The following is a 24,001-nucleotide window of genomic DNA, read 5'->3' as shown; positions in this document are numbered from 1 at the left end:
CAACAGTGCAGAAACATGATGACATTTATCGTTTTTTCAGCATATGGTGCTGACTTTCCAATGAATATTAAAAAAAAACAAAAAAACAGGCTTAGAGCAGCTCAAGGTTATGTTCTTATTGTGAAGAAAATTCACTGCAGACATCTTTCATCTCTGTTGTTTTTTTGTAAGTATTACTGAGACTAAACTGTTTTCTACAAGCGTTTTCACTGGCATTCATCAAAAACTATTCCAAACTGATTTTTTTTTAATTAGCGGTACTCAAATAAAGACAATGTGCTAATGATGGGAATATGTTTTTTTTTTACCTTCACGTTTGACTAGATGCTGAGAGCTGTCTTAGTCCCGTCTAATATATGAAGTCATACATTTAATTAGGGCTGTGCATTTAATTAAAATGTAATTACAATTTCAATTATTGAACTCCACAATTACAAAATCACCATAATTGTAAAAAAATATATATATATTATTAATACAGTTTTTTTTTTTAGTTGTTTAAATATGCATCGTTTTTAAATAAATTTAAAAAAACACTCATTATGTTGCAAAGCCCCTGTCTTTAAGAGCATTGCGTAAAAAGGATAGTAGTCACCTGTCGGAGTAAAATGAAAATGTATCACATTTAAAATGAATGGATATAAAAGTCACCGTGAACATCAACAGGTCAAGAGGGTTCTGGTATTCTGCGTGTGTCATGATCTAAAAATCAAAGCAGCCCTCCTGCTTGTCTTTCACCTGCAGGTGCACCTGATAAAATATGTACTAGAACATGCCTTCAAAGATGTAGCAAAGGTGAGGACTCACCCCTGCTGTTTAGGAGACATTACTTGAAAGGATGTTTCAAGTGCAGCCAGATTTCATTACCAGCCGACTTGATCATGTTTTCAACCAAAAATTTACAAAACATGGCTACCGCTCAATATGTATTCATTTAAATCCATGGCAGATCATCAAATATTCTTCCTTCCAGTCTTGAGTCATCTCCATTGGCTACCTGATTAGCTTTATGATCATCCATCCATCCATCCGTTTTCGGATTTTCCATATCGTTTATCCTCATTTGGGTCAAGGGTAAGTTTGAGCCTATCCCAGATGACTTTTGGGGTGGTGTAGACCCTGGGCCAGCTGCCAGCTAATTGCAGTGTGCATAGTCGGTGAAGTTTTTATTCTAATATTTTTTTACATTGTTATACACAGACATCATTATCACCGCCATGATAAGGTTGTAGTGGAACTGTACAAAAAAAACACGTGCATTTTACCAACTAGGATGTCAATAAAAGTCATCTTAGAAATATAATTACCCCTCCTATTTATTCATAGTGCTAATATGAGATATGCTCGTGTATATATATATCTTGTAATTTAATCTGCAGGTTTTACAAGAACAAACTGCAATCCCTGGCAGTTATCTCAACCTGATCTACCTGAGTTCAAGAGCTGCAGGATATAAGCCAGTCCTCAAAATCACTATGACACAGTCATCAATACCATTTAACCTGATGAAGGTGAGATATGAAATATTATTTATGACAATATATAAGGAAAACATAAACTACTTATTCCCTTCTTCAGGTTCATCTGATGGTGGCCGTGGTCGGACGTCTCTTCCAAAAATGGTTTCCAGCTCAGCCAAATCTTTCTTACACTTTCATTTGGGACAAGACAGATGCTTATGGCCAACGAGTTTATGGACTATCTGAGGCAGTTGGTAAGGCAGTTGGTTTCTTGCTAAAAGTTTGTGTGTGTTTTTTCTGTGTCTTTAAAGCATCTATATCAGGGATGGGCAACTGTCGGCCACAGACAGAGTGACCCCTTGTATATGGTGGTGAATATGCACTTCAGTCGTCTTATGTCATTGTTGTAGAAATGGTTGACTAGCTGTGCAACTGCCACCTTTAGCACAACAGCTAAGGCTATGGTTGAGGATTGTTTGCACCATTTATACATTTTTGTTTTTTGGATTCAAAGATCATGATATTATGATAGTGACAATATGCAGTATGTCTGCACACAGTCAAGTCAAGACACCGACAGGGAAATGGCTCTAATATTATGAGCCTTTTAACCTTCTTTATGAGTCAAGCAAAACAAAATATATTGCTGACATGCCCTCCAGTGAATTATCACATTCACATATCCTATCGCCTGGGTGATTGCATTTAACATAAACAGCATTTATGCTTCTATAATTAATGCTTGTAGATGAAAATACATTACAGTAGAAAATTTACTTGCTACGGTACTAATTGTAGTTAAGTCTATCTATCTATCTATCTATCTATCTATCTATCTATCTATCTATCTATCTATCTATCTATCTATCTATCTATCTATCTATCTATCTATCTATCTATTTAAAAAAATCTAGCGTCCAACATTAGCACCAGTGTCGGGACACCAAGATGCTGGTCAGTACATATTTCAGAAATTAATGCAATGAAATGAACACTGGATCATTTAAAAGAAAGCAAACAAACAAACACCTTCCAATTACATTAAAGATGCAATGTATAGTTCAAAAAGGTATTTATTATTAAAGCTTTTTCTACATCGTGCATGCTCCACCAATGACTTATTTTTTACTCCAACTGTGCCTATCAGCTTGTATCTTCCCTTCAGTGGGGAGTGTTTGGGGCGAACATGCCAGTTTCTTGGGTGGGGTTTATGTGGATTGGCGCCATGCAAAAGCTTAATGGGTTCAGCCTCTAGCCAATACTTTTCAGACTGGATTCGCGTTCGAATTTTCTGTCCTCTGTCTGCGGATGTGACGTCATGTCTGAAATACGTACGTGAAGAAGGGATTGTGAAGTTTAATTTTTCGGCCACAAGTGGCAATAGCAATTTGAAATTAAATTTCCTGCATTGAGCAGCTTTAAATTCCTGTTCTGTTGACTGTTCTATGACTCTGACTATGTTAATCATTTTTTTTTCCCTTTGAAAATGCATAATGCATTTCAATTACTATTATAAATAAATCAATTTAAATAAAATTATTAACCTTCGTAAGATTTAAAAAAAGATGTAAGACGTTATTTTTAACCATTCAGCATTACAAAGATTGATATTATATACAGTAGTGTGTGTGTGGATATTAGTCAATTGTCAATTAAGATAGTTACATATTTGATATAGCATTTAGAGCTGTCAAACGATTAAATGTTTTAATCAGATTAATCACATTTTAGAATTTTGATTAATCATAATTAATCACCATGCTTTTTATCAACTTTTTTGCCCGCTAAATTCAAGAGCACCTGTTATGTGTTAATTATTTCCACATTTAATGTTATGAGGACGTCTTTTGCTCAAACAACCGCACGTAACCATCCGCTGTCAAGCTCAAGGATCATCTGTGTTCAAAATTAATAGTGTGTTTAATCTGCGTTAATACATGATTAATGCAATGTTTTTTGTGATTAATCAATGAGTCAATGCTTTAACTTTGACAGCACTAATAGCATTACGACATTACTGTATGTTTTCTTTTGTTGTTTAAGGTAAACTGCAGTTAATCCCCAAATAATGAAGCAGTTACATTACTTCTCCAACATTGTTCCTCTTCTTGAATAACTTACCTTTAAAACTAAAATGCTGTGACGGTCTTTCACACAATAGAAATGGAAGAAAAAGATGTCAGGTTCATGAATGTTCAGTACTGCATGTGTTTATGTTTATGTATGACAGTTTGCACAATGATTTTGCAGGTTTCCCACCCTTGATATTTACACTGTTGTACTGACAGCAGACTGCTCTGACCAAAAGTCTCATCAAACTGTGTCTGTGTGTGTGTGCACGTGCGTGCGTTCTGTGTGTAGCGGGCGTGCACACAATGAATACCCTTGGAAAACCAACAGCAAGAGTCAGTAGATGCTATAAAAGAAGATAGATAGAGGTTTGCTTTGAATCACAGGACTATTTATTATACTATATATATAAATATTTATTTGGTGGGAACACATGTTCATGAAGCAGCTAAATTACTAACCTTAACCTCGGGTTGTCTCTTAGTGTCGGTTGGGTTTGAATATGAATCCTGTCTGGACCTGATCCTGTGGGAGAAGAGAACAGCCATTTTACAAGGCTACGAGATGGATGCTTCCAACATTGGAGGATGGACTCTTGATAAACATCACATTCTGGATGTACAAAACGGTAGGAGGCTTGGTTGGAATCAACACTGAACGGGAATCATCACATATAGTACATACTGTACATTTGCAGACTGCATAGTAGGCACTGTATGCACTGCATACACACATTTAGGGCAGCAGTGGTTCAATCTGTTGGGACTTTATTTTGGATTAAAGGTACAGGGTTACAGATCCTGCTGTGGATGAAAATATATTTGGAAAAAGAAACAACTTGTAGAAAGATTTTAGTCACCAAAACTTTTCAAAATCATCTCTGGTGTCACAGTGACCCTAACTCTGACATCACCCCCTACCCGCATATCTGCCAGTCTGTCACTTTCTGTGGTGTGATTCATGTAATATAAATATATGTACAGCAAAATACAATTTTATGTTCGGATCAAAAAAGCAAATAATGACCCCTAATGCAAAAATGTTTTTTTTAAATGCTAATTTTTATTTTAGTAGCAACAAGTTGTCGTCACAATCACTTAAATTACTTCCCAACAAGAAAAAAAATCAATATCGTTAACTGTTTAATCCAGCGTGCAAGAATAAGAGGATGAATTTAATTGCAGTTTAAAATAATTTTAATCACAGCAGTTGTCAAACTGATTGTTTTTTTGCACAGGCTTTAATCACTGGAGCGTAGGAGAGGTATTATAAAAAGTGTGTGTGTGTGTGCGTGTGTGTGTGTGTGTGTGTGCGTGTGTGCGTGTGTGCGTGCGTGCGTGCGTGCGTGCGTGCGTGCGTGCGTGCAAGAGAAGAGAAAGAGAGAGACAAACACACAGACAGACATTTGTTCCCTCTCGGATTAGTTGCATTTGTCCTGTGGTATTTCTCATGTTTCGGACATCAACCCGCCCTTCTTTCATGTCCCCTCTAGTTATCTTCCTTACCATATCTCCTTGATTTCACATTGTAGGGGTGGGACATATAGCTAAATCTATTCGATTCGTGTCTCGACTTTGTAGTCACGGTTTTCGATTCAGTTCGGCACACTTTGAAAATCCAATTATAGCTTGTATAGTTACATTAAAAGTGAAAGAATGACGTATTCCCCCAGAATTATTAGCATTATTTATTATTGTTGTTTTTATGATGTTGTTTAAATATTTTTCAGGAGTCAGAAATATATCTTAGTCTAGCTATAGCAGCAAAAAAAAAAAAACTTTACTGTATGAAAGTAATGCATGCATATAGTATTTAGAAGAATGTATGTGTGTGTTTTTTTTAACTAACATCAGCATGTGTTTACTTACAGCTACCAACCAAGGCTGTACGAAATTCATAATTGAATTTGAATTGAGGTGGCAAACAGGAAGCAGAATTCCAATTCAAATTTGAATTGCAGGAAGTATAATCAAAATGAATGATGCAAAATTAAAGTGTATTTGACAACGAAGCTTTGCAATATATTAGCCTATTTACAACATGAATTTTGTTAAATTTCTGGTATGACCGCAGAGTGGATCCCAGAATCACAGAACACAGAGGGAAGGTGCGAGTGGTTTATTCACCAAAACACGTGAATACAAACATAAAGCGCTGGTCGAAAGCCAGGACAAAAGTTTAACAAAAAGTGCTTGCAAATGCACAAAAAACACAAAATACCCGAAGGCTACAAACCGTTAACACAAGAAATCAACACAAGTACTATTGCTAGTGATGGCAAAATCTAAACTGCGTTTTGGTACGTACCGTAACCCAGGCGGAACTTGTGATTCGAATTGCGTGACGGTTGCCTTTCGCGTTCCATTACACCACATTGTTTCAGCAAGTGCCTTTTTTTTAATTAAATAAAATCCGACTATTGCACTATCTTAAAATGTCTTGAATTTGAAATAAATCCAACCTAAAGTATACTTTGTATGTAAAATTGCCCTGCTGATTCATCGCTCTACATGATAAAATGTCAACATCCTCTTTAATGCTTTGAACGCGGTGGTTGGTTTAGTGGTAACGCTATGGGTCTCATGTTTTTGCAGGTCATTCTTTTTCCTCTCTGATACTTTCTGTCAAAACTTGATGCACTGCCCCACCCCCACCCACACACACACAACAAAGCCTTTAAAATGTAGTTTTTGATTAAATGTGATAGCACTGGGGGTTTAAACAAAGCATTTAAGTCATGTTGAGAGGCAAAAATTAAAAACAAACCAAGTATCAGCAACAAAAAGCTCATTTGTACTTCTATACTTTTGACGGGGTGGGGGCTTATTCAGTTTTTGTTTACCAAGATATCATTTCTTTCTCTTATGGCGTCCATTACAATTATAGCCTGATTGCCAGTTGTGTAAATTAGGTGATGACAGACAGCCAATAGTTAGTTTCCTTACTGTGGAGCTGGCAACACTGATCTACTGTTTGATTCTAATATTTTACACTTGGCCACCAGATGTCGCTGTGGGGAGCTGTTTCGAACGTTCCAAAAGATCGATTATTTTTGTGAATCAATCGTTTCAAATTATTTTATCGTTTCAATGTTCCATTTCTGCCATCCCTACCCAAAACGAGAGCTTTAGAATCGAACTAGTAGTGAGGGTGAAAAAACAGAGGATAACACTTGGCTGTGGCTGTGAGCAAATGGAGTAACAATCCAACAGTGAAAACTCTGACTCGGTCCTCTTATAGCCCTAATGGCTTATGCAAAACAGGTGTGGCGCAAGGGGACTTGCCCCCCTTGTTAACCAGACACTGCTAGACATAGGGAAAACACACTAGTCAGGTTTCCATCCAAATGTTTTGAATTTTTTATGCAAATTTTGTGAAAATGTGCAAAACGGACATGCGACTTATGCCCGTTTCCATCCGCTCTTCTTTTGCGAATATGCGCCGCGAGATGACGTTGTACTGATGGAACTTTGGGACAATGGGGAGTTCCAGGTGGGAATGTTGGTTTTGACGGACTGAACGGAAGCAGTTTGTCTTGTTGGCTTCCCTCCGGCATGTAAGTGAAGTGTGTCGTTACATCGAGAGCTGATGTTAATCATGCCATCTAAAAATTGCATTAATGTTTTTTTCTTTAATTAATTATAAAAGGAATCGTGTTTCTTTGTCTCCCCAAACATATCTCATTTTATCATCCGCCATTTATTGTGACTACAAAAGTGCGTGTGACGTAGTATCGGTCAAAACGTGCAACGTATATCCATGTCTTGTAGTCACTTATTCGCAAAACCTGTTTCCATCGCCAAAATGCACATTTTGCTTTTTTTCGATACACTTCAAGAACCACCCCCTCCAAGCGTAGAAACTTTTTGGGCGAATTTTGGGCCTTTTTTTGCGAATTTCTGCCGTTTCCATTCAGTTTATTTTTCGCAATTCTTGAAAATTCGAATAAAAATAGGTGGATGGAAACCCACCTACTGAGAGCCCAGCAACATGACAAATTTCATACAGATATTATTGTAAGGCCTACGTACACATTACCTAATTATAATAAATAGTAAAGTTTAGTATTTTTTTTTACATTAAAAGCCTGCTCAGACAAAACTGATTATAAAAATTGTAAACATTTTTGAAATTGTGGTAGAAATATGGTGGTAGAAGAGCACTCATTTCCCAGAATACCTTGCTTTATCTAAGTCTTTAACATGTCTGCCCCAAAAAACATTTTGCACATTTTGTTTAGAGCACAGTATTGAAAGTGTCATTCTCTCTGATATGTGATGAGAAGGAGTTTCTTTGAATTACCTTGAATTCAATTACACTTTCTGTAATTAACATTCAATTCAACATCCTGTGGGGTGGATTAAATTCAAATTCAATTTCAAATTCATCCATTGATTGAATTAAATCCTGAAATTCAGAATTTTGCACAGCCATGCTCCTAATGTATCTAACAATATTATTGTGATGATAAATATTGACATGTTATACTGTATTCTCTCCTGAATCAGTAAGTCTTATATGATGTGCATCAAGTGACATATTACTAACTAACTAACTAACTAACTAACTAACTAATTATTTCCAGCAAGTTATAATCTCTCCAACACATGTTGTGTTATGCATAAAATGGATGACTAGGAAACCATTACTATGCACATACACTGGTCTTGCTGTCATCTGCTCTGTTATGCGAGTAATGATATGCATTCAAAAGCGGTACCTACTGTCATTTGCCAATTTCTGAGTTCATGGCGTGCGTAGCAAAAAACAGCAAGAAAATAGTGCATAAAGAGCAACAACGAGGAGCCCCCACAAATATGCATCTTGGCTCGCATTTGTGCTACTGTACACTCTGCTTGGCATCATAGTACCTCTACACTGAGAGTGTGAGTCTGAATGAGAGGCACAGCTGGCTCCCATTCTTTGAATTAATACATTAACTCCCTTGTCAGCCCACAACCCACTCACCCTTGCTCGTCTCCAGACTCTGCGGCTGTCTGCCTAGTAGTCAGAGCAGACCAGAGAGGGATCCCCTGCTCCCAGTAAAATAAAAATAAATAACGGAACACATACATACTGTTTGGACAGTTTTCCAAAACTGTTCAAACCCAAATTCATAAACATGGACAAGTGACTCTTCAATTAGCCAAACATGCATGTTTGTGGAATGTGAGAGTCATGTAATGAGAAAGCCAGAGTACCCGGTGAACACGGAAAGAACATGCAAACTGCACACAGAAAGGTTGCAACTTGAACCCAAACCTCAATACTGCGGGGTAGACCAGCTGGCGTATAAAGATGAGGACCTTCTTCTGCCTGACAGAACTGTTACTATTTTTTAAACCACTTATTTTTTTTCACCAGTGTGTCCAACACAAGCAAGAAGTCTGCACTCGAGTGCTTCGCCTCACATATGATTTCTACAAACTTCTGCAGAGAATCAATGTGGAAACAAAGATCCACTAGTTAATAGTGAATGTAAAGCTCGGCTTTGTGGACATGATAGAACTTTACCCAAGTCCAACACTGGGTCCAAATATCAATTACAATACAACATCTGAATGAACTCATTCACCCCCAACCATTTTTCACTAAAGCCACCCCCTTCGCTCCTGGCTGTTTGCTGGATTTTGACTGATTTTGCAGGGTCCACGAATATTCTGTTCGATTGCTGTAAAAACATGGGAAAAATTAGAGTCTCTTCTTTCATCAGGAAAACAGTATATTTGTATCTGTTTGCGTTTTGCAGCAATTAGCATTAGAATATAGGTAAGTTTCAGCACTATTCACAAACCTGTTGAAAACACTGGCAAAAATAGGCTGCTTTGTTGCAACGTGGCCCTGGCTGATCTCTTATACTCTGGTGCGACCTGCTCGGCGTTTGTTTTGTAATAACTACCATTGCTTTAAGCGACTTCTTCAGGTCAGAGGCTGCATCAAAGCCTTCTGTATGCTCTAGCATAAAAAAAAACACATTAAAAACGAATAAATACGTTTTTAGGAGTGAAGGACAAAGTATTAAAAAAACATATTTATACTTTTTTTGTGTTTGAATGAGTTAAGGGCATGCCCAATGTTGTTGTTTTTTTATGTGCTCTATACTTTAAATAAAATGCAACCTCATGAAAAACAAATGCATTCAAAAACTATGCTTCTATGTTCTTTCAACTCAAACAAGGAATTGATTAAATAAATCCTCAAGGAATCGCTATGTGGTAGAAACAAAAATATTAATTGCAAGCGATATTGGTTTGTCACAGGCCGCATCTGGTCTTATTTTTAGCCCCGAAATTATCTCCAGAGCTCAGGTATTCTCATAAGTAGTATGGCGCAAGCTCAGTCGATCAGACAATTAGCTGTGAATGTGAGTTTTGCACAAAAGTAAAGAAAACCCCAAAGTCCTTTTTCCAGATCTTCATCTGTGACGCCCTATAATAATTCTTCATAGATGGTAGGCCCCATCTAGATATCATTTTGTTCCATTCATTAAATTGGTTTTGATTCATCCGTACTGGCAACGTTTGAAACAGATAAAGTAGTTTTGGTAAGACAACCATTATGATTGATTCAATCCGTGAATATAATGATAAGTAGATAATTAAATTCCACCTCTTTCAAATCTTAATTTATTGTTCTATTCAGTGGAATATAATTGTGTTCATGAAGTTTTTTCAGATCTTTTGAGATCATAATACCCAAATATTTCAAGGATTCAGCTTGCCACCTCATGGGATACTTAGTAGTTATGTCCATTGGTGGATTGTAATTGTATGAAAGTGTTTGAGTTTTAGTTATATTTATCCTATATCCAGCTAGCCGTATTGTTCAAATTGCTGCATAACTTTGGGAAGGGAGATGGTAGGCTGTCCCAAGTAAATCAAAAAGTAATCTGCGTAGCGGGCCAACTTGTGTTCCCAGAGCACTGTTTTTTTTAGTCCACGCCTTTCGGAGAACTACTTCTTTTGTTGCGTAGCGCGCAAAAGCTACGATTATGGAGCGCGGCTTTTCCTCTCCATTCTCCGTTGGCCTGGGTCGAGGGCCCAGCGCCCTGTGTGCTCTTTCGATGCCGAGATTCATACTCGGAGGAATATCCAGGCTGTTCCGAAGTAGTTTCTCCACATAGTCCACCATCCTTAATTCATTCTCGGCCCCTTTTGGACATTGTACAGCCTCAAATTTTCTCTCCGAGCTCTACTTTCTTGGTCCACAAGTTTGTTTTCTTGTTCGGTCATGACTTTTAACATCCTTGCTAAAACTTACTCCACATTTTGGACTCAATCTTCCACATCTTCAATTCGAGTTTTAGCTTCAACAATCCTCTGATTTACAGTGGTCAGCTCCGCTTTAAAGTCCTGGAAATCTTTACGGAAATCCCGTAGTTCCTCCAAAACAGTCATAATAGACGAAGTAGCCGGAACGGTTGGGGCCTTGCTAGCAGTAGCACCGGCATCGCCGCTAGCATCTGGGACAAGCGTGTTTTATTTTGCCCTGCGTTTCTTCATTAGCAGCCTTCGAACGTTCATCTCTTTTCCCCATATTCTCCCCGTTTACCTCATGTTTATTTTTGGGAAGTAAATAACAATATAGCACATTTACGGGTCGATTTAGTGTAGTTCAGCAGAGAGCCAAGCAGCCATTCCGTGCGATGATGTCACCGGATCCCCAAATTTACTTGAAAAGGCTATTTTAATTGGAATACAATATTAACATATACGGCTGGGTTTGAAAAATCGATTAATCGACATTTAATCGATTTTCCTTTTTATAGCCCAATATCACTTTATAAAACCATACGTCGATTATTTTAATGTGTTTTTTAACATGAATCCATGAGTAAATAGAATTTCTAAAGTCCCATATGTTGTTTTTTTTGTTTTGGTATTTTGCTGTTTTCTTGAAATTTACTGTTTAGAGGAATTTAAAAGTATGTTCTTACATTTCCGAAAGACTTGACTTTTTCCACGTTAAGACAATCTAGAAACTTTTACATTTGTATTTACCTCATTCAAACCGCAAAATTTATTTAATTTAAGCACTTTTTAAAAATATATATTTTGTCCTTCACGCCCAAAAACGTATTTATGCGTTTTTTTTTTTGTTTTGCTTTTTTATGTTAGAGCATACACAAGGCTTTTATACAGCTTCTGCCATGAAGAGGTTGCAGCAGGTGGCAGCAGAGTATAAGAGATCAGCCAGGGCCATGTTGCAACAATCTCTTTTTGCCAGTGTTTTCAACAGGTTTGTGAATAATGATCAAACTTAGCTATATTCTAATGCTAATTGCTGCAAAACGGAAACATACAAATATACTTTTTTTTCCTGATGAAAGAAGAGACTCTTATCCTGATTTTGGTAGGTTCTGTGTTCTTATAGCAATAGAACACAATATTCTGTGGGCCTTGCAAAATCAGTCAAAATCCAGTAAAACAGCCAGTAGCAGTGAAAATGGCTGGGAGTTAATTAAAACAATTGAATTACAAATATGAAAATCATTTTTTTCATCTCCTCCTTGCTGATGTCAATGTTTGTGTAACACTTAAGTGATTATAACACATATTACTTTCATTAACAAAAATAAACTAAATTTGAGCATACACACACCTCTGCATAATTTACTCTGGAATTCAATGTTTGTGGTGTTTTTTTTATTATTATCATATCCTTGATATTTAAGACAAATTAATGTTCCATAAATATATGTATAGTAATTGATATTGCATTAAATGGAAATTAATTGAATAGGGGGAAAAATTAAAATCTAATCTAATTGAACTCTTGTGAAATTGTCGCGATTCAGGAAATTAGTATCGATACCCAGCCCTATTACCATATAATCGCCCTTTGCGGCCCTTCAGGATTTGCATTTGAGTACCTGGTGTATATGCTCCCTCTTTCTGCCACCTCATCCATCATGTTGCTATTCATCGCTCTCTCACCACTTGTCCTCAGGAGCTTTCAAAACTTTGTCACCCAGTTCACTGTGTGAGTGCATCTGAATTTAGGTTTTTAGGTTGGGGAGTTTGCGATCAAGGTCAAATGTACTCAAATGTACTCATCTCTAAACACATTTACTGAGAGTGCAGTGAAAACTGCACTGCCCTCATTTAACAAAGCTGGAGAGTTTTTCTCTTTGAGCATCGCTTTAGTTCCTCATCTGTCTATCTCACCCACATAAACACATGCTCACCACGTACATGGACACACACACATACACAAGCATGGCTTCTTCTTTTTTTTTGAGTCAGTGGAGTAGTTGATGTTATTGTGGACCACAGCACAGCATGGGTGCAACCTTGTCAGCTGTGCCTATGTTGATCAATCAACACCTTCTAATGGAAGGAGAGATGAAAGGGAAGCAGAGGAGAGAAGAGGGAAGTGTACAAAGGTGGCCCCATGGGATTAGGAATAATGTTAGATGTTGGGCATCAAGACCATAACACAAAGTCACTAAAATAAAAAGTTAAGCAGACAGGAAGGAAAGCAGTAATAAAGATAGGGGAGTAGAATACAAGGAAGAAGGAAAATAAATAAAGGATGCAATGAAAAGCTAGCGGAAGGAAACAGGAATAAAGAAATGCGTTCAGAGAGAGAGAAAAGAGAATGGAGAGCAGGAACAAAACAGCAAATGAACAAGATAAAAACAAATGATGGGAGCAAACCAATTAAGGAAGGAAAGATGAAATAATTCATTAGACTCCCAAGTTGCCTCCAGATTTTAAAACTCATTCAAACCCAAAAATGTTTACATGTGTTTGTTTTTTATGCTAGAGCATACAAAAGACTTCGATACAGCTTCTGACATGAAGAGGTCACTTAAAGCAATGGTAGGTATTACCAAAAAAAATGGCCAGCAGTTAGCAGCAGAGTATAAGAGATGAGCCAGGGCCATGTTGCAACAAAGCTCATTTACCCACAGTTCTAAACAGATTTGTGACTAATGAAAATTTCATCATTAGTCTTTATTCTAATGCTAATTGCAGCAAAACGGAAACAGATACTTTTTTTTCCTGATGAAAGAAGAGAGTCTAATATTTCTTTTGTTAGGTTCCCTGTTTGTGTAGCAACAGAACACAATACTCTGTGGGCCTTGCAAAATCAGTCAAAATCCTGTAAAACAGCCGGGAGCGAAAGGGGTTGCTTCAATGAAAATGGCTGGGAGTGAATTAGTTAATCATTTGGCTTATCACAGGAGTTTCCTTTTTTATGTCTCAACTTTAAATAACAAATATTCATTAATCTTCTCATCAACCGTTTGCATTTACCACGCTGCAAGTCAGCTAAACAAAAACAATATATATATATATATATATATAATAACATTCAAATGTAATATTTTAAATATTTTTATATATAAATACAAACACATTACAGATCACAGCTTAAACCTTTAAAGCCTGAACCATGAAATATATGAGAGAACATTTTTATTCTTTGTAAATATAGTATTTATAGTTTTTTTTGAACAATAATTTTTTTTTTTTGAAAATCAACCTCCACATATGACTTAAGATTTGTGCCATATTTGATACATCCGATCACAGTGCTTTAAATTTGTACCTTTATAACTGTCAAAAATATAAAAATAAGCAGACATTTCAAACATATTAGTATTTCCAAAAATCATAAGGAACATTTCCCACTATTAATAAGTTTAGGAGTTTCTCCTTTCTCAATCGGGGCGATCTCCAAGGTCGCTGGAAGAGCCATCAGGTGACAATGGATTATCCGTGCAATGTATGTGTATACATATAGATATACATCAAGGTTTTAGTAGGGGAAAAAAATATTATACTCATGAAATACAGAGCTCAAAATGTATTATATTTGAAATGATAGGTTTGGCTTTATAGGGTTAATCCTGGAACTGTCAAACTATATTCATTGTACTCTTTTTAATGTTTTATGTATTTCCTCTAGGTATCCTGTACAAAGGCAATGGTGAGAACATATTTGTTTCCCAGCAACCTCCTGTCATCAGCAGCATTATGGGTAAGGAAGTGCTTGTGCGTTTATTGGTACTCCAATGGCAATCTGTGTGTGGACTGGAGTCTCTTGTTTAATTAACCTTTGAATTCTGGCGTTATTTGTGAGTTCACAAACTCCGGAGAATACACATTGTACAAAGCCCGCTGATTTTCACTGATCCGTACATTTTTTGTACGAACCAATCAGAAAGCGGTACTGTGTTAGGAGGCGGGATATGCAGCTGTGACGAAACCAGGAAGCACCGACGCCAGGGGAAACAAACCTAACTTGGACAAATGGACACTGCAATTAATTCTGTTCTTGCAGAATTACTCACCGTTTCCATGTTGAATGAGGAACAGCGAAAGACGCTTGCTTAGCTTGTAAAGATGTTTGTGCTTTTCCTTCCTACGATGAGAACGATGAGAACGATGAGAACGAAGACAACATTTTCATCCGTTGCCGTGATTGGTCAAAACAAAAGTTAGGTAGACGTGCACAAGATGACGCATCGTCCAATCAGCTCTAAGTATTGTACAGAATGAACCGCCTTTACCCAGCAAATCACCAATGAGCAATCCCAGAATGACATTGTGGAGAACTCCCTTGAGTGAATCACAATTATCATTCTGGCTATTGCCAGGTTAGCATTTAATTGTTTTTCACCAAAAATTGGCAATAAATAATGCGCGGGTGGACGAAATATACTAGTTGTTAATTTGATCCAAATTTTCAAGTGAAGTACTACACATTTAGTACACATTTTAATCAAACATTATAAACAACCTACAATCTCTAATAACACTTAATATTAAGGGCACTTACTTGCTAATGCACGCACACATTTAGTTCCTCCGCATATTCACTCGATTCACAAGCATATTACGTTCCCCTTCATCGGACGATTAGCGTGGCTTCTAAACATAGAAGGCCGTATGAAAATTAAACTGCACTAAAATAACTAACCACCAGATGGTGCTAGAACCGCTCAAATGGAAAACTACTTGCCATTTTTAAATGATGTGCTGCTTTTAATATCGTGACATGACGATGACTATATTGTGGCAGTTTTATAATCGATATTTTTATATTTTGTATTTTAATGTTATTGCCGTTATCGTTACATTCCTATTGCTCAGCTGGCTTAATTTATCATCCCAGAGGTGCACACTAAATAAACGGGTACCCAAGGCAAAAATAAATAAATCCTCAATCAATTTTTAATGTATTTATTAAAATTTAAATTCATCCCTGCTTCCAACATCTTCCTGTAGGAAATGGACGTCGCCGAAGCATCTCTTGCCCCAGCTGCAATGGGCAAGCAGAGGGCAATAAACTGTTGGCACCCCTTGCTCTGGCATGTGGAGCCGATGGCAGTGTATATGTTGGAGACTTCAACTACATCAGGAGGATCTTCCCCTCCGGGAATGTTACCAGTGTAATGGAACTCAGGTAAAAAAATAAATTAAAAAAACTGCAAATCTCAATCAAACCAGTTCCATGTCAGTGCACACAAGTCACAGATGATTTGACCTAAGATTAGACATCAAGTCACTATATGTTCTTTTTAGTTGCAAGAATACTCAATTTGACAAGATATGTGATCCAAGGGGGTGTAGTTATAGTGGATATAAAAAGTCTATACACCCATGTTTAAATCAGTGTCAGTGTCACTGGGGGCATTCATGGTAACTGAAGGCAGGCAAATGAATCTGTTGCAAACCAACAGAAAACAAGCCTAAAATCACTACTGAGTCTTTTGGCAGGGGGGGGGAATTTTTAGTGCAAACATGATTTTAAAGGTACCATATCACACTATTTTAAGCCCTTCCACAGTTAACTATAGGCATATAATGATTAATTCTTACCTTTGGCAACATGGCAAGGTATTTTTTTAATGAAATATTAGGTGTTTTGCTGGCAACGCGGAAGTAAAACGTCTGGTTCAGTAAAACACCGCCTCTCCCCGTGTGCTTGCCGCGTCCCTCTCGTGCTGAGCCGGTTGCCCACAAAACTCTGGAGAGCTGCATTCGAGCACTCCTCTGAGTGGCTACGCAAGACCGGCAAGCCGTTGCAGTACAACTGCGTCTTCTTTAAATGTGGAAATTGGATGCATATTCAATTCTTCAATAAACATTTGAAACAAAACAGCTCCTTCGCTACAAACCCAATTCCCCAAAAGTTGGGACACTATACAAATTGTAAATAAAAACTGAATGCAATTATGTGGAAGTGCCAAATTTTAATATTTTATTCAGAATAGAACATAGAGAACAGGTCAAAAGTTTAAACTGAGAAAAATTATAATTTTAGGGGAAAACTATGTTGACATAAAATTCCATGGTGTCAACAAATCTCAAAAAAGTTGGGACAAGGCCATTTTCACCACTGTGAGACAACCCCTCTTCTTACAACAGTCTGCAAACTTCTGGGGATTGAGGAGACGAGTTTCTCAAGTTTAGAAATAGGAATGCTGTCCCATTTTTGTCTACGCGCGTCTCTAACTGTTCAACTGTCTTGGGTTTTCTTTGTTGCACCTTCCCCTTTATGATGTGCCAAATGTGCTCTATAAGTGATATAAGTGGACTGCAGGCTGGCCATTTCAATACCCGGATCCTTTTCCTACTTAGCCATGACGTTGTAATTGGTGCTGCATGTGGTCTGGCATTATCGTGTTGAGAAATGCAAGATCTTCTCTGAAAGTGATGATGACTGGATGGGAGCATATGTTGTTCTCAAATCTGAATATATCTTTCTGCCTTGACGATGCCTTTCCAGATGTGGAAGCTGCCCATGCCACTCGCACTCATGCAACCCAATACAATCACATATGCAGGCTTATAAACTGAGTGCTGATAGCAACTTGAGTTGTCCTTGTCCTCTTTTGTCAGTATGATATAGCGCCCCAATTTTCCACAAAGAACTTCGAATCGCGAATCATCTGACCACAAAACAGGTTTCCACTTTGCCACACTCTATTTTAAATAACCCCTGGCCCAGAGAAACGCCTGCGCTTCTTGGTCTGCTTTAGAAATGGCTTCTTTGTAGTGTAGAGTTGCATCTGGCAAAAACGACTCGCATGGTGGATTGTGTTTAGCCACAATGTTTTCTGGAAGTATGGCTGAGCCCTTTCTGTGATTTCTCTTACAGTAAGCATTCCTGTTTGCGGTGCAGTGCCCTTTAAGGGCCCAAAGATCATGGGCATCCAGCATGATTTTTCGGCCTTGACCCTTACACACAGAGATTGTTCCAAATTCTCTGACTCTATGGATGATGATATGCACTGTAGATGATAATTACTTCAACCTTTTTGCAATTTTTTGTTGGTAAACACCTTTCTGATATTTCTCCACTATCTTTCTGTGCAACATTGGCGGAATTTGTGATTCTCTACCCATTTTCAATTCTGAGAGACACTGCCACTCCGAGAAGCTCTTTTTATACTCCAATCAAGTTGCCAATGGACCTCATTAGTGGTAACTTGTCTTCCAGCGTTTTTTTTTTGTTTACAATTGACTTAGCCTCTTATTGCTACCTGTCCCAACTTTTTTTAGATTTGTTGGCATATTACTTTAAAACCATCTCCCTCCCCTTGGGTGGGTTCGGGCATTTGGTGTTGGTGTTGTGTGTGTGCACGCTTATAACTCGTGTTATGGTGCGGATGGATGGATTTCAACGATGACGTGCCCGGGGCAACGGCCATTTCTCATGAACGGCGGCATATTGGCTCCATAGCTGAATCGCTTTGTGGCTAAAAAGACTTGTAATCCCCGGCAGCTCCGACACGAAAGCGAGTGGCCCCGTACTTCCTATCCTCCGTGCTGGGCGGGGGTCACATGACTACAGGGAATGCGCAAAAAGTGTTTCCATTACACTTTTGCGAAATACATCTATTTCGACACGTCTCAAAAACCACCTTATGAGAATGTAAAAACTTTTTTGCGATATTTGAGTTTTTTCGAAAATTACGTGTTTCCATTACCAGCTTGCTTTTGCGAAACTTGCCTTTTGCGCAAAACTGAGGGTAATGGAAATGCACCTATTGAGTGAGTACCTACTTTTCTCGGGTTGGGTGGGGATGGTGCTTGGAGCAGAATGACCTAGAATTTCTCATAGAGGGGCGAATGGAGGAAAACACCACTTATGTGATATTTTTGGTGAGGAATTAACATTTTAACTTGTCTAAAAGCTCCCAAAAGTAATTTTTTTTACGTTACTGTCCCTTTAAGTCCAGAAACTATAAAATACGTGCCACTGTTTGGCCAATTACAGGGAACATTTAAATAGGCTATTCCTGACATGTTTTTATTATTTGAGCATAAGCCATGATCCAATTGAAACCTCCCAAAAAGCATGGAGAATTGAGTTATGGTTAGATTAAAATTTTAACAGTTCAAAATACCAGTGAGTAGAGCACAAATTCCCTCTGGCTTCTGCTAGTAAGTAAAAATGTCAGAAAAGGCCCAATAGAACAGCTGAATTGTATTATTTATTTATGAGGAAGTTTTTTGTTTGTTTGTTTTGTTTTTTTTCTAAACAATCATAAAAACTTGGCATTTGAACAGGGGTGTGTAGACTTTTTTTAAATTAAATTACTGGTTGAAATTTGCTAATGAGTAAGCGTCCATATTACGGAGTAACTTTATCTGTGGTTTTCTTCTTTGTTGTAATGGCGACGTGTTTTAAAGAAAATTATTCACACTTTCAAAAGTGATCTACATAATTTGCCTTGTAGTGTGATTCTCTTCTTTCCTTTCTACATTCAACTGGTAGTTTTAATGTAGTGTTTATATTCCAATTGAGAGAGCTACAAATCAATGAACCGTCTTTCCATTGTCACAGGAAAAAGCATTTGAGTCCTCACACTTGAGCCGTAGTCCTCTTAACTACGTTTTTGATATCCTTATGTTCCTTTTCAGTGAGTGATACCTAGTACCTGTTCTCTAACTCCTGTTTCCTCTCTTTTCTTCCTTTGCTTACACTATCATAAGAAACAAAGATTTCAGACATAGGTAAGCGTGATTCATCACTTTTATTCCACTAACAAACCAGACTTCTCTTCTATTATCTTCTTTTTCCCCCCTCAAACAATCATGTTCTCAGCCCTGCAAAAATTCAGCACAATGCACATTTTTCAACTAGAGGTCCCTTTTTTATAGATGCTATCTTTCACTTGGTTGCTGGGTCTGTTGTCCACTTGAACAAATAAATGTCTCTGTCCAAATAGCTTCCCCAGGGGGGGAAAAAATAGTAACTATAATTCTAGCATAACGTATATACTATGCTTCACACACAAACACTCAATGTGAAAATGTGAACTGCTGAGCTCATTTGCACCACTCGGGCAGGAAAACATCCATCTATCAGCAGCTCATTCAATGGCACTTTTAGACCAGACACAGTAAGTACATTACCTAAATGACTGTTTCATGAGGCGCATATGACATACATGGCCCATTACGGTGAGATTGTCAGTAAACACCTGCAGTTGTGTTCACCAGCAGGTCATGGGCCCAGGCCCAACCCAGCAGTACAAGGAAGAAGACAGAAAGCACTGCCATGTCTCTGCATTCCTTCATAGCACTTTATTGACTTGAAAGTACACTTTTACATAACATACGTTGTTTTGCATTTTATTTCAAACTGACATTTTTTTCAAACAAAACAAAATATGTGCAACTTGACAAGTGTTGCAGATAAAGAGCCTATTTTTGTGTTGTCAGCTCAGATGAATGGCATAGTCATCACTTTAGCAGCAGCCTGAAGCAAGGAGAGTGAAGGAGAGACAGAATGGAGGAAGCAGAGAGTAGGCTATAGATAGTGCGGGTGTGGCCAATAGTCTTTCTTTTCTCTTCTATATTTCATTGTATAATGGCTTTATTCCCATTGTCTTCAAAATATTGCACACACATTCTCTGACAGCATGCAATAAATGCAAAAAATCCCAATGTCTTTACAACAGTAATATTTAAGCGATTTTTATCTGGCTATAATATCTTCTAAATAATTTTGATATTACTTGTAAAAAGGAAATCCCTAATGATGATTTTGAATTAATAAAACTTTGTTTAGGAGGCTGTAAATGTGATAAATTTCTTTGCCACACTAACTGTAAAATTTGTTGTGACACTCATAATAATAATAATTATAATAATAATAATAATAATAATAATAATAATGGCTTTTTCCCAGTAACTGTAAATGTACACTTTGCTGGAGAAATATTACCAAATGAATTATTTTGAGCACAACACACAAACATCGAATACACGTGACATGGGAATGATAGTGCTGGTGTTTTCAAAACCAACCTTTTAGAGATGCTTTCAAAAGTTGGTGTTTTGGCTTTTCAAAATGTTGATATATAAACAGCCGACAAGTATCCAGTTACAACAAGCTGGGTAAAATAATCATTAATATTAAAATTAGCTAATTCAAATCAAGCACAACATTTTTATGGCCTAATTAACGTATGGAAAAAAAAACATTTAAAAAAACAATGACATATTCTTGGATTATAAAATGCTTTGTATACAAGCAATTTAAAAGACAGCTTGCGCTGACGAAGGCCTACCAAGGCCGAAATGCGTAGACAATTTTTTAATCAACTGGCCATGTTGCAATAAAGGCCTTTTACTTGGAACACCTTTGAGTGCCTCAGTTTTGTCTCTTTTTTGGAAATTTAAAAGACTGTTTTCAATATTATGTAATGTTTTATTATTACTCGTCTATTAAAATGCTATTCCATTTAATTATGGGACTGCTGAAAGCAGCACATATTACTCTCCACCCTAGAAAATCCCCAGATTTTTCCGCAAAAATGTGGCCCGTACCGTAGATCGCACCGGGACAAATGAGGTATCAAATGAGGTATCAAATGATGCGGCTCGATCTGACTCGGTGCGGCATTACTTTTCTAGGAATTCCGAGTTACCATGGCGACGCAATTCCCAAAAAAACTCCCAAAAAAGTCCCATAGGAAATGAATGGAGAAAGGGGGAACAAATTACAGATTAAGCACCTTTTTCCAAGACACGCTGCGCGCGCATACGTTGACCGACCGATATGAATTTTAGCTCATTTTGTAGCAATTTTTCCCATCTTTAGTTCAGTGTCGAAATCTTTTTTAAGGAATGAAAGCTCTCCCCCCTGTGCGGGTTCAAAGACAGTGAGTGAAATAGGCTTCTAACACACTCAGTTGAGCAATTAGACTTAGAGTGGCGGGAAGCAAAAAGTCTACTTCTATTTCCAAAAGTTTCACTTCAACTCGTCACCATGGCCACAATCTTTGCTCACTAGACATCAAATTCTCACATTTTGTAGTGACAAGTCTCTTCTTTCAGACAAACTAACTTTTATTTGGCTAAGGTGTCATTTAGTACCTTTATTTTCACTTTAAGCGAGGAGAAGTCTGACTAACTCGCCTATCTTTTCCATGTTAAATTCGCCTCCTTTTTCCTCTTCATTTCTGATAAATCATAAGTTTTCAACCTGCTCTCATTTGGTCATTTTTCATCCGATTAAAAAAATGAGAACATGCTCGTGTTCCCCAAACCCTTGCCGTTCTAACGAGCCATTTCTTGAATCTGTATCTTGAACCGTTAATTCGTGAGAGGCTTTTGTTCCAGGTGTGCGTCTCTCATACAATATCAATGGAATGTTGGGTGCGTGACGTCTCCAAGTCAAATATGTGTGCGTGAAAGTGCATTTTTCTTAAAGGGACAGTGAGATACTATTAGTTGATGTTGATTATGGTTAACTTCCACATTTCTTGACCGATTCCAGTCGTTTAAATTTTAAACTGTTCAGCTCATTTACATTTTTTTAAAAATACATTTTCAGGGACAGTGAGATACTTTTAGTTGATGTTGATTATGGTTAACTTCCACATTTCTTGACCGATTCCAGTCGTTTAAATTTTAAACTGTTCAGCTCATTTACAAGAGTCAGCAGTCCCATTCAAAATTTCCGCGGGAATTTTTCTAGTTAATATTGCTACAGTATGTAATTATATTATACTTTATATTAACAATGAAAGAAGAAAATAATAATTGTTGTTTTTTATGAATGCAAATTCTTTTTTGAAATTCCATTTTTGCCAAATTTGTCTTCTATCCCATCTTTATTCACTATGCGTTCTGCTTTGGAGGGTTTAATATTTTAAATGCGTTGGAGAACGAAACACACATGCAACACAAATGCAATCAAAAACACGACTGTAACAGTTGGATTAAATGTGACTGGATTGGTCATCCCTGCACTGCACTATACAGGCATGCCCAATCTAACCCACGCTTAATCCAACTGTTACACTTATAAAGTAATAAAGGTTAAAATGTGGCATGGCACAACATAACATATACAACATACCCAATTTCTATGCTCTTGGGGCGTATTATGTAGTATACAAGAGTACATGACTTGCGGTTGTTAGTTTCCCCCAAATTATTAAAGTGGTAGATTTATTTCCTGTACCTCAGTAATATATCTGTGTACATTTTTCAAATGTGGGATGAGTTTGGAGACAAGGCCATGGTCCTCCTCGTTATCCCTAATCAAGTGGCCATCCCTTATGTGTATAAGCGGCTTGTTGTGGGAAGCATTCCCACATATATTATTGTGATTTTTATTCTCCACACTTATTTGCCGCGTATACTCCCACATAATACTTCCTTTTTACACCGTTCAAATTTCAAAAATGCACGCCTCCCGGCATATACAGTATATCTGACTACACATTACTCACACAATTTAACGTTAGAAAGCAAATTTTCCACATTCATTTTCAATGGGACAAACATTTAACTTTTTATAAGTATCAATTTCCACACCCACTTCCATACATAAAACTTATTATCATTACCAGGTGTCTGATACTGCTCAGTGGCACAGTTGGTAAAGTGCATTGTTCAGTAACCAGGAGGTCTTAATTTAATAATTTATCCCTCAATTTACTTCATAAGCATTCCACGTGCATTCAAATCTTAGCATTCAGCTATTAGCTTTCAGCATTCACACGCAAGTTCTCCAGAAATTGCACTTAGTCTTGTTACTTGAAGTTACCTCGAAAGAGGGGAAAAAAACAACAATGTTGTGCTGGTGTAGTTTACTTTATTTAATAATGTTAATATAATGTCAATAATTGTTTAGCTTCGTATATTTCAGTCATTACTCAAGTATTGACGTACATAAATGTTCTTATATACTGTCATTTAACAAAAATATTTCAGTGTCTTGACTGACATTGTAAAGAACCATTTTGCATGGTGATAGATGGAAACCGTCTGAGGCATACAACCCATTGCAAAACCCTAAAACTGTGTATTGCACGTATCGTCTTGTACAGAGCGTATTGAAAGGTACACATTTTTGTCGAGTACTGTCCCATCCCTACTGATTGTGTAGCTCATCACTATTATCATGATAGCATGATTTATTATACAACCATTAGTGGTATGACATTTAGTTGTTTTGGACAGTAGTTCATCTTGGTACACTGTGGCCTT

At 37.3% G+C, this 24,001-nt stretch overlaps 1 protein-coding gene across 9 annotated transcripts in view; it reads left to right on the top strand.

Moving 5' to 3' along the window:
- The window catches only part of tenm3 (teneurin transmembrane protein 3), a 276,208-nt gene that overhangs the window by 210,900 nt on the left and 41,307 nt on the right, over positions 1–24,001 (top strand). For 6 of the 9 annotated variants that reach the window (XM_077571730.1, XM_077571728.1, XM_077571726.1 and 3 more), the window contains 6 exons: positions 1,380–1,511; positions 1,579–1,714; positions 4,015–4,158; positions 14,448–14,519; positions 15,770–15,947; positions 19,487–19,507. In XM_077571730.1, the coding sequence (XP_077427856.1) occupies positions 1,380–1,511; positions 1,579–1,714; positions 4,015–4,158; positions 14,448–14,519; positions 15,770–15,947; positions 19,487–19,507 (683 nt within the window). The remainder of the gene's footprint in view (positions 1–1,379; positions 1,512–1,578; positions 1,715–4,014; positions 4,159–14,447; positions 14,520–15,769; positions 15,948–19,486; positions 19,508–24,001) is intronic. The other 3 variants (XM_077571731.1, XM_077571727.1, XM_077571725.1) reach the window with 1 other exon arrangement.

This window comes from Vanacampus margaritifer, chromosome 7 (assembly GCF_051991255.1).
Source record: "Vanacampus margaritifer isolate UIUO_Vmar chromosome 7, RoL_Vmar_1.0, whole genome shotgun sequence".
NCBI lineage: Eukaryota > Metazoa > Chordata > Actinopteri > Syngnathiformes > Syngnathidae > Vanacampus > Vanacampus margaritifer.
The sequence above is the reverse complement of the archived record's forward strand: the minus strand, read 5'-3'. Positions and strand labels throughout refer to the sequence as shown.